This window comes from Lolium rigidum, chromosome 6, assembly GCF_022539505.1.
Source record: "Lolium rigidum isolate FL_2022 chromosome 6, APGP_CSIRO_Lrig_0.1, whole genome shotgun sequence".
Taxonomy (NCBI): domain Eukaryota; kingdom Viridiplantae; phylum Streptophyta; class Magnoliopsida; order Poales; family Poaceae; genus Lolium; species Lolium rigidum.
The window spans coordinates 103,507,932-103,519,394 of NC_061513.1; the positions used below are offsets into that span (position 1 = coordinate 103,507,932).

Consider the following 11,463-nt stretch of genomic DNA (forward strand, 5'->3'; position numbering starts at 1 on the left):
AGCAGGTAATTGCAAAATTGCTGGTACAATGATTTGTGACCAGTCATGTGAAAACAAATAAGATTGTTATTGACAGAATTGACAAATGGACAAATGGAAACCCACACGTCAGTGAGGGCCCATGGTTAGCCGCACCTCGAAGGATTCAAGGGCCACCGGAGGCGGGACGATCTGCCGGCATCGTCGGCGAGGGGACAGGAAAACCTAGATCGGCTTTTTATCTACTCCTGCCTCTCTCTTTTTATTGTTGTGACGGTGAAAACTATTTTGAGAATCCAAAAGTGCACACTATTGAGAATCGAAGGGCAAAAGTGTCGGGTTCGGAGATATTTTTATGAACATATCGGGTTCACAGTTAACGGGTTGAAATTATGCTGATCCAATACTATATGGTCTTAGAAATAAATCATGTCCTCGCTCTCTTCTTTTATTTATCCTTTGTTTTCTCCAAATAAGTGGAATTATGTGCCCCTAACTTTAAGGATTTCGTTGAGACGCATGATTTTCTCCCAGGCAGGCACAATTCGATTCAGACAGAGACCATGAAATTAGCACGCCCACTTTATATCGTCGATTTCAGGTAAGGCACTCGATCAAGAGGTACTTTTTTTCCGCAAAGCTGGTACTGCTATTGAATTCCGACGACACAGACACCTCGAAACCAAAGGAACAAGCACTTGACGGTACAATTACACGTTGGACTGAACTTTCAGTCCTTTTCAAAAGCTGACGGAAATGATCTATCTGATAGCGATACCGCGATGCAACAGCAAAGCCCTGAAGAGTGGAGGGTGGACACGTTTTGTTGGTTCGGGCCACTCGACCGATCACTCCTGCTTTGCGGAGCCAAGGAAGGGGCAGGCCTGCTGCGGCGGGTCAGCAGCAGTGGATGCCGACACGGTAGCCGCTTCCTTGAGCCTGCCAGCGAGCGCCGCCGCTTCCCCGTCGTCCTCGTTCTTGGCGCCCTTTATAAGCCCGGCGAGAAGCTCCCCTGGGTCGTAGAACACCTCCACGTCCTCCGCCCGCAGCTGCTCGTCCACCTGCGCACAGTTGACCACAGTCCAATCAGTTTGAGCGTGTACATGCCAAGATCAGCTCAAAAGGATATACAGTATATGTTGCTTACCTTGAGGACGGCGACGCCGTAGAACTCGACCTTATCGCCGGTGGGGGCGTGGCCCTTGTAGGGCCCCTCCATGTGTCCCCAGTGCCGGAACTTGAAGGCGATGACCGGCGGGCCGGAGTAGACCTTGACGACCTCCCACGCGAACCCGCGTGGGAAGGCGGAGCGGAAGAGGTCGTGGGAGGACTCGAAGGTCTCGGCGGCGGCGTCGTAGGCGCCGGTGGCCGGGAGGATCGGGCTCGCGAGCAGCGCGTTGTAGCTGCCCACGGCCAGCGTCTCCTCCCCCGTGAGGGCGCGGCCGCCGTTGACGGAGAGGGTGAACTTCCCAGGGCTGACGGACTTGAAGTCGGCGAGGCGGGCCTTGTGCGAGAGCTCCATCTCCCACGTCTTGATCGCGTTCTGCACCGTCTCCTCCAGCGACCCCTTCGGCCATTCCTGCGCAAGGGGACAACGATCAAGCATGCAGATGCAGAGCCATTCGTAATTAATATAATTAAAAAAGAATCGATTCATGCACACGACAAATCAGGAGCCGTTTCTTCCGCTTGATACGGACATATGATTCATGGGACGCGCGTGCGCGCACAGGCGTGAAGATCGAAGAAGGAAGGAGTACCTGCGTCCTACCGGACTCGAAGAGGCTGTTCACGGCGTCGTACGTCGGCGGCGCGCCGTGCCGCCACACGGTGTTCTTCTCGCCCTCGCCGGCCAGGTGAGACCTGTACCTGTCGCCGCCGGAGGAGTCGCCCGCTGGTGCCGCCATCGTCGTCGGACGCGCGCGCCGATTCACAAAGCGATGGGGCTCTGAACGGCGTTTAGACTGGAGTGCCGTGGGTTGTCTGCTTGCTCTGGTGTGGGCGCTCGCCGTTGAATGCGATTATGCGGTAGATGGGTGCGGGTTTTAAAGGTGATCGTCCGAAAGATTTTGCTCTGTTTAATAAGAGATCGTTTAATAAACATCGGCGCGTCGACCAGATCAGAGCTCGTCCAATCACGATGCTGCACGTATTGACGGTCGCCCCTACCAGCCACGCAATCGTTACCTGCAACGAACTTTGTTTTTTCATTTCAGAGTTTTCCTTGCGGAGGTAAAAGAGCGTCCACTCTGAGAACCTCCTTTGACTCCTCGATGTTACCCGGTGAAAACTATGGAAGCTCAAAATTCCGAGTAAAATCAAAATATTCACTTGGCGCGCTCTCCATGGACTTCTACCTCTGAAATCTATACTGGTAAATAGACACGTTGGAACGAGTGGTGAGTGTCCAATTTGCCACCAGGCTCCGGAGGATATTAGACACCTTCTGTTTCAATGTATCCCTGCGAGAGAATTATGGTCATTACTTGAGCTTGAAGAGATTGTTGACGAAGCGCTCGTTGTTGATTTATCCGGTTCTGCTGTTCTTGAGCATGTGATTAGAATGCCACGTGTGCCACTTAATGGCTTTCAGTTTGGTCTCAAGGAAACGGCGGTTATTGCATGTTGGTACTTATGGTGGCTTCGGCGACAAAGAACACATGATGAAGCCATCCCATCTATGGTGCAATGCAAAATGTCTGTGCTGGCCATTGCCTCAAATTCGTCTAAGGGAGAGAATAGTAGAAGACAGGACGAGATCAAGTGGTGTAAACCTGATTTACGCCAAGTTAAAGTCAATACTGATGGGTCTTTTTCTGCAGATTCCTTATTAGGTTCTGTGGGAGCAGTTCTTAGAGACTCCAATGGTAAGTTTATAGCCGGGGTGGCCATTTACTTTCCACATATGGCCTCGGCTAAACTAGCTGAAGCAAGAGCAATGAAAGAGGGTCTAATTCTTGCTAATCAGATGGGTTGCTCAGATATTATTGCGGAATCGGACTCAATTGATATTGTGGAGGCATGTTCTGGCGATATGAGATGGTTCGACGAGGCTGCAGCGGTGTTTGCTGACTGTGTGGACCTTTGCACCCTCATCGGACGTGTGAAATTCAAGCATTGTTTTAGGGAAGCTAATAGTGTAGCCCATGAGTTAGCTAGGCATGGATTGTCTACTAGATCTACTTGTACTTGGGTCGATGAGCCCCCTAGCTTCCTCCTTCCCTCTATTCTAAACGATGTAACTATCGTGTAACTTTGGAACCCAGCAGGTTTCAGACGCACTCTTTTCCTTCCAGGGTACCTAAGGGGGCTGGAAGGTTTTTAATGAGGCGGCCTGCTGGTGGTTATATATATATTTGAAACTTCAAAAAAAAACAACATTCTTTTTCGTTTTCTGCGTTGACGAACAACAATCAGCGGGTTCTACGGTACCATAGGCGATGATTGTGGAGAGTGCCGTAGGGTGTGTGCTCGCCGTTGATTGTGCCATTTTTCTGGCAATAGGAAAATGTGAGTATGTGACTGAGTCCTTCCACCCTGCTTTCTTTTTACCAGTGTAAAACTTGTAATTCCTCCGATCCATATTATTTGCCACTAAAATAAATGCATCTACAATTATAATATGTCTAGATACACTTATATTAATGTTATAAATTGGAGGGAGTAATGGATTCATTTGAGGTGTTTGTGGTTTGATGGCTATTTATAAACTTTATTTCGAAAAGTAACACCGATCTATCAATAATCATCAAAAACTAGTACAAAAAGTATAAACAAATTATAAATACGTCATTCGACCACCTAGCGACGACTGAACCCAGCCGAAGGCGCGCCTACTTCCTCGACCCTCCATCTTCGTAGTCGGTCAAAGCTTGTGAAAGTAGAGCTTGTTGTAGTAGACATATGAGAAATCGTCGTGCTAAGATCCTAAAAGACTATCACACCAGAGTATCAACCATCTCCAATAATGAGAATCGTACATAACCACAGTAACGAACACGAAAAACAGAAACCCATTAGATCCACCGGAAAACATAACTCCATGTGCCCTCTGTCGATGCTACGCGCACCAACAGAGCAACAATAGGGCGGATATGACCTTATTCTTCCTTGAGGATATCACCACCACCTAACCATCCTAAAGAAGACACTACAACTACCTAAAAAAGAATGGAAACCCACGCGGCAGTGAGGGCCCATGGTTAGCCGCACCTCCAAGGATCCAAGGGCCACCGGAGGCGGGACGGTCTGCCAGCGTCATCGGCGAGGGGACAGGAAAACCTAGATCTTTTTTTATCTCCTCCAGTCGCTCTATTTTCCTTGCTCTACCGGGTCGGTCTCTTTATTTATGGACCTTTTGGTGTAAGATAGTTTTTTCTCATTGTAGTGTCATGTGAGTATATAACAAGTGGTGAATCTACCAGCTAGCCGTCCAGGAGCTCTCAGGTGATTCTATTTTCTTCCTTTTTTGAAGTTTTAGGGATGCATCATGGCAGGGTTTTAAATGGCAAAAGTTGTGCATAGGAAATAAACAACATACTTACTCTGGCGTGTGCGCTCGCAGCTGAAAATTGAAATGGACTATATTTTGATCATAGGTTGAATGCAACATGCATGGGTGGGGGTTTAAGAAGGAGTATACACCTTTGTTCTTCTCTCAAATTTGATTTTTTCGGCAAACAAGAACCCCAAAATTCTAGCAATGCAAATGTCCCATTATACTTTCTGTCTAGCGTAGACCTATTTGGTTCAAACAGATTTCATAGATACTATATTACAAATTTTCTTATAGAGCTTATTAGCTTAGAGTTACAAATTATAAATACAATTTATATGGTCTACTTGGAGTAACGAGGACACCAACAAAACTAGCCCACACTCCGCAAGCCTGCTAGACCAATTGACGTGTGATAGCTAGCACTAGGTGTGCAACTATATATACCCTATTTTTTCGAAAAGATATGTACCCGTATGATCCGAGCTATGTCGTTAAGCTTGTCATCGTCGTTGGGCTAGCCAATAGCACCCTCACCGTCCTACCAGTTTACCACCGACCCCCGTCGGCCGTCCTGCTGCCGCTCATGCAACGGAATGACGTGCATACACTTTGACAAATTCTAGATTTAACCATGCAACGGAAGGTTTGGGCTCCAGCGAAGATCAAGTTCTTCGCTTGGCCTGTTAATCAAAATATGATTTGAACCGCCGACCGGTTGGCCAAGAGGGGATGGCCAAATTGTGGTCTTTGCCCTCTTTGCAAGCATTGCACGGAGTCCTTCGACCATATTTTTGTGCATTGCTGTTTTACCACGAGACTTTGGAATATGGCGAAAGATTGGTTGGGTCTCCTCCCCATACACATAAACAATTGGGCCATCCTATCTTTCCCGGAGTGGTGGCATTCGATGACCACGGGCCAAAATAGAAAAGGGATGTCCTCGCTCTCTATGCTCGTCGTTTGGGAGATATGGAATGAGAGAAACGATAGGGTCTTCAAGAACAAGCAAGCCCCTTTGCAAGTCGTCTTCGATAGGGTTCGAAAGGAGGCTAGCCTATGGGTATTAGCCGTTGCAAAAAAAATTGGGCCATTTGATGCTGGGAGAGTAATGTTGTAATTTCTAATAATCCTTTTACTTTCTTGTAAACTACTATCTTTTTTTTTTGAACAAGGGAAAGGCCCAGAAGGGCCTAGTGCTGCATTGAACTGATTGTCGGTGGAGTTACAAGTTGTGAACAGGACTACAACACAGTCCTGCAAATTAGCACTAAGGACCTTGAAAAGTATAGAAAAAAGCAATCAGGTCCCTTATCTCCATCAACGGAACTGGGACTCCACCGCCGGCCGCTCTCATCGCCACCGGGGACTGGACCACTTGGGGCAAGAAGAACGTAGGACGCCGACAAGAATCCCTGGAGGGGCCTCCACACCGGAGGTTGAGCTGATGCCAACTTAGGCATCTGGAGAGGCCGCCTTATCGGCCGGAAATCATGGTGGCAAACCATGGCCACCATGTGTTGATCTCCCAATTGCAGCCATGACTTTCCCTGCAACCACCCAAGACCGTGATACGTCTCCGACGTATCGATAATTTCTTATGTTCTATGCCATATTATTGATGATACCTACATGTTTTATGCACACTTTATGTCATATTCGTGCATTTTCTGGAACTAACCTATTAACAAGATGCCGAAGTGCCGGTTCTCGTTTTACTGCTGTTTTTGGTTTCGAAATCCTAGTAACGAAATATTCTCGGAATTGGACGAAACGAAGACCCGGGGGCCTATTTTTCCACGGAGCTTCCGAGAAGACCGAAGAGCATACGAAGTGGGGCCACGAGGTGGCGACACCACAAGGCGGCGCGGCCAAGGAGGGGCCCGCGCCGCCCTATGGTGTGGGCCCCTCGTCGGGCCCCGACTCGCCCTTCCGCCTACTTAAAGCCTCCGTCGCGAAACCCCGGGGCGAAAAACCACGATACGGAAAACCTTGCGAGACGCCGCCGCCGCCGATCCCATCTCGGGGGATTACGGAGATCTCCTCCGGCACCCTGCCGGAGAGGGGATTCATCTCCCGGAGGACTCTACACCGCCATGGTCGCCTCCGGAGTGATGAGTGAGTAGTTCACCCCTGGACTATGGGTCCATAGCGATAGCTAGATGGTTGTCTTCTCCTCATTGTGCTTCATTGTTGGATCTTGTGAGCTGCCTAACATGATCAAGATCATCTATCCGTAATTCTATATGTTGTGTTTGTCGGGATCCGATGGATAGAGAATACCATGTCATGTTAATTATCAAGTTATTACATATGTGTTGTTTATGATCTTGCATGCTCTCCGTTACTAGTAGAGGCTCGGCCAAGTTTTTGCTTTTAACTCCAAGAGGGAGTATTTATGCTCGATAGTGGGTTCATGCTCGCATTGACACCAGGACGAGTGACGAAAGTTCTAAGGTTGTGTTGTGCTTGTTGCCACTAGGGATAAAACATTGGCGCTATGTCCGAGGATGTAGTTGTTGATTACATTACGCACCATACTTAATGCAATTGTCTCGTTGCTTTGCAACTTAATACTGGAGGGGGTTCGGACGATAACCTGAAGGTGGACTTTTTAGGCATAGATGCGGTTGGATGGCGGTCTATGTACTTTGTCGTAATGCTCAATTAAATCTCACTATACTTATCATGTCATGTATGTGCATTGTTATGCCCTCTCTATTTGTCAATTGCCCGACTGTAATTTGTTCACCCAACATGCTTTTATCTTATGGGAGAGACACCTCTAGTGAACTGTGGACCCCGGTCCATTCTTTTAATACTGAAATACAAATCTGCTGTAATACTTGTTTTTACTGTTTTCTCTGCAAACAATCATCTTCCACACAATACGGTTAATCCTTTGTTACAGCAAGCCGGTGAGATTGACAACCTCACTGTTTCGTTGGGGCAAAGTACTTTGGTTGTGTTGTGCGGGTTCCACGTTGGCGCCGGAATCCCTGGTGTTGCGCCGCACTACATCCCGCCGCCATCAACCTTCAACGTGCTTCTTGGCTCCTCCTGGTTCGATAAACCTTGGTTTCTTTTCGAGGGAAAACTTGCTGCTGTGCGCATCATACCTTCCTCTTGGGATTGCCCAACGAACGTGTGAAATACACGCCATCAAGCTCTTTTTCGGCGCCGTTGCCGGGGAGATCAAGACACGCTGCAAGGGGAGTCTCCACTTCCCAATCTCTTTACTTTGTTTTTGTCTTGCTTTATTTTATTTACTACTTTGTTTGCTGCATTATATCAAAACACAAAAAAAATTAGTGGCTAGTTTTACTTTATTTATTGTCTTGTTTGCTATATCGAAAACACAAAAAAATTAGTTTACTTGCATTTACTTTATCTAGTTTGCTTTATTTACTACTGCTAAAATGGCCAACCCTGAAAATACTAAGTTGTGTGACTTCACTAGCACAAATAATAATGATTTCCTATGCACACCTATTGCTCCACCTGCTAGTACAGCAGAATTCTTTGAAATTAAACCTGCTTTACTTAATCTTGTTATGCGAGAGCAATTTTCTGGTGTTAGTTCTGATGGTGCTGCTGCCCATCTCAATAATTTTGTTGAACTATGTGAAATGCAAAAGTATAAAGATGTAGATGGTGATATTATAAAATTAAAATTGTTTCCTTTCTCATTAAGAGGAAGAGCTAAAGATTGGTTGCTATCTCTGCCTAAGAATAGTATTGATTCCTGGACTAAATGCAAGGATGTTTTTATTGGTAGATATTATCCCCTGCTAAAATTATATCTTTGAGGAGTAGCATAATGAATTTTAAACAATTGGATAATGAACATGTTGCTCAAGCTTGGGAAAGAATGAAATCTCTAGTTAAAAATTGCCCAACCCATGGAGTGACTACTTGGATGATCATCCAAACCTTCTATGCGGGACTAAATTTTTCTTCGCGGAATTTATTGGATTCAGCTGCTGGAGGTACCTTTATGTCCATCACTCTTGGTGAAGCAACAAAGCTCCTTGATAATATGATGGTTAATTACTCTGAATGGCACACGGAAAGAGCTCCACAAGGTAAGAAGGTAAATTCGTTGAAGAATCCTCTTCCTTGAATGATAAGGTTGATGATATTATGTCTATGCTTGCGAATGATAGGACTAATGTTGATCCTAATAATGTTCCATTAGCTTCATTGGTTGCCCAAGAAGAACATGTTGATGTAAACTTCATTAAAAATAATAATTTCAACAACAATGCTTATCGGAACAATTCTAGTAATAACTATAGGCCATATCCTTATAATAATGGTAACGGTTATGCTAATTCTTATGGGAATTCTTACAACAATAATAGGAATACACCCCCTGGACTTGAAGCCATGCTTAAAGAATTTATTAGTACACAAAGCTGCCTTTAACAAATCATGTTGAGGAAAAGCACAATAAAATTGATATTCTTGTTTCTAGAGTTGATAGTCTTGCCTCCGATGTTGATCTTTTGAAATCGAAAGTTATGCCTAATAGGGATATTGAAAATAAAATTGTTACTACAGCAAATGCCATCCAAGTTAGAATTAATGAGAATATAAGATTAATGGCTGAACTGCGTGCTAGGTGGGATAGAGAAGAAAATGAAAAACTAGCTAAAAAGGAAAATGTAGCTAAAGTTTGGACTATTACCACCACTAGCAATGCTAATTCTTCACATGTTGCTGCACCTCCTACTATCAATGGTAAAATAATTGGTGTTGGCAATGCTTCTACTCCTAGTGCAAAGCACGCAAAATTACTCGAAACTGCTAAAGCTATTTGAAACTGCTTGTGATAAAGCTGCTGAAATTTTTTCCAACCTTGGGGATGATAATCCCATTGCTTTAGATTGTAATGATTTAGATTTTGATGATTGCCACATCTCTGAAGTTATAAAGTTCTTACAAAAACTTGCTAAGAGTCCCAATGCTAGCGCTATAAACTTGGCTTTCACAAAACATATTACAAATGCTCTCATAAAAGCTAGAGAAGAGAAACTAAAACTTGAAACTTCTATTCCTAGAAAGCTAGAGGATGGTTGGGAGCCCATCATTAAAATGAGAGTCAAAGATTTTGATTGTAATGCTTTATGTGATCTTGGTGCAAGTATTTCGTTATGCCTAAAAAAGTCTATGATATGCTTGACTTGCCACCATTGAAAAACTCGTTATTTGGATGTTAATCTCGCTGATAATGCTAAAAAGAAACCTTTGGGGAAAGTTGATAATGTTCATATTATGGTTAACAATAACCTTGTCCCCGTTGATTTTGTTGTCTTGGATATTGAATGCAATGCATCTTGCCCCATTATATTGGGAAGATCTTTTCTTCGAACCGTTGGTGCCACTATTGATATGAAGGAAGGTAATATTAAATATCAATTTCCTCTCAAGAAAGGTATGGAACACTTCCCTAGAAAGAGAATGAAGTTACCTTATGATTCTATTATTAGAACAAATTATGATGTTGATGCTTCATCTCTCGATGTTACTTGAGATACACTTTCTGCGCCTAGCTGAAAGGCGTTAAAGAAAAGCGCTTATGGGAGACAACCCATGTTTTTAATCCAGTATTTTTGTTTTATATTTGTGTCTTGGAAGTTGTTTACTACTGTAGCAACCTCTCCTTATCTTAGTTTTGAGTTTTGTTGTGCCAAGTAAAGTCTTTGATAGAAAAGTAAGTACTAGATTTGGATTACTGCGCGAGTTCCAGATTTCTTTGCTGTCACGAATCTGGGTCTATCTCCCTGTAGGTAGCTCAGAAAATTAAGCCAATTTACGAGCATGATCCTCGGATATGTACGCAACTTTCATTCAATTTGAGCATTTTCGTTTGAGCAAGTTTGGTGGCCTAATAAAATCCATCTTTACGGACTGTTCTGTTTTGACAGATTCTGTCTTTTATTTCGCATTGCCTCTTTTGCTATGTTGGATGAATTTCTTTGATCCATTAATGTCCGAGTAGCTTTATGCAATGTCCAGAAGTGTTAAGAATGATTGTTTCACCTCTGAACATGTGAATTTTTATTATGCACTAACCCTCTAATGAGTTGTTTCGAGTTTGGTGTGGAGGAAGTTTTCAAGGATCAAGAGAGGAGTATGATGCAATATGATCAAGGAGAGTGAAAGCTCTAAGATTTGGGATGCCCCGGTGGTTCACCCCTGCATATATTAAGAAGACTCAAGCGTCTAAGCTTGGGGATGCCCAAGGCATCCCCTTCTTCATCGACAACATTATCGAGGTTCCTCCCCCGAAACTATATTTTTATTCCGTCACATCTTATGTACTTTGCTTGGAGCGTCGGTTTGTTTTTGTTTTTGTTTTGTTTGAATAAAATAGATCCTAGCATTCACTTTATGGGAGAGAGACACGCTCCGCTGTAGCATATGGAAAAATATGTCCTTAGGCTCTATTCATAGTATTCAAGGCGAAGTTTCTTCTTCGTTAAATTGTTATATGGTTGGAATTGGAAAATGCTACATGTAGTAACTCTAAAATGTCTGGGATAATTTGATACTTGGCAATTGTTGTGCTCATGTTTAAGCTCTTGCATCATATACTTTGCACCCATTAATGAAGAAATACTTAGAGCTTGCTAATTTGGTTTGCATATTTGGTTTCTCTAGAGTCTAGATAACATCTAGTATTGAGTTTTGAACAACAAGGAAGACGGTATGGAGTCTTATAATGTTTACCATATGTCTTTTATGTGAGTTTTGCTGTACCGTTCATCCTTGTGTTTGTTTCAAATAACCTTGCTAGCCTAAACCTTGTATCGAGAGGGAATACTTCTCATGCATCCAAAATCCTTGAGCCAACCACTATGCCATTTGTGTCCACCATACCTACCTACTACATGGTATTTATCCGCCATTCCAAAGTAAATTGCTTGAGTGCTACCTTTAAAATTCCATCATTCACCTTTGCAATATATAGCTCATGGGACAAA

At 44.0% G+C, this 11,463-nt stretch overlaps 1 protein-coding gene across 1 annotated transcript; it reads right to left on the bottom strand.

Annotated features, from left to right (window-relative positions):
- Positions 1-543: 543 nt before the first annotated feature.
- On the bottom strand, positions 544-1,886 carry LOC124667135 (pathogen-related protein-like). Its single transcript, XM_047204462.1, has 3 exons — positions 1,740-1,886; positions 1,127-1,558; positions 544-1,040 (listed from the first exon to the last, which is right to left on the bottom strand). The coding sequence occupies exons 1-3, from the start codon at positions 1,884-1,886 to the stop codon at positions 828-830; spliced, it is 792 nt and encodes a 263-aa protein (XP_047060418.1). The 3' UTR covers positions 544-827.
- Between the last annotated feature and the right edge of the window lie 9,577 nt (positions 1,887-11,463).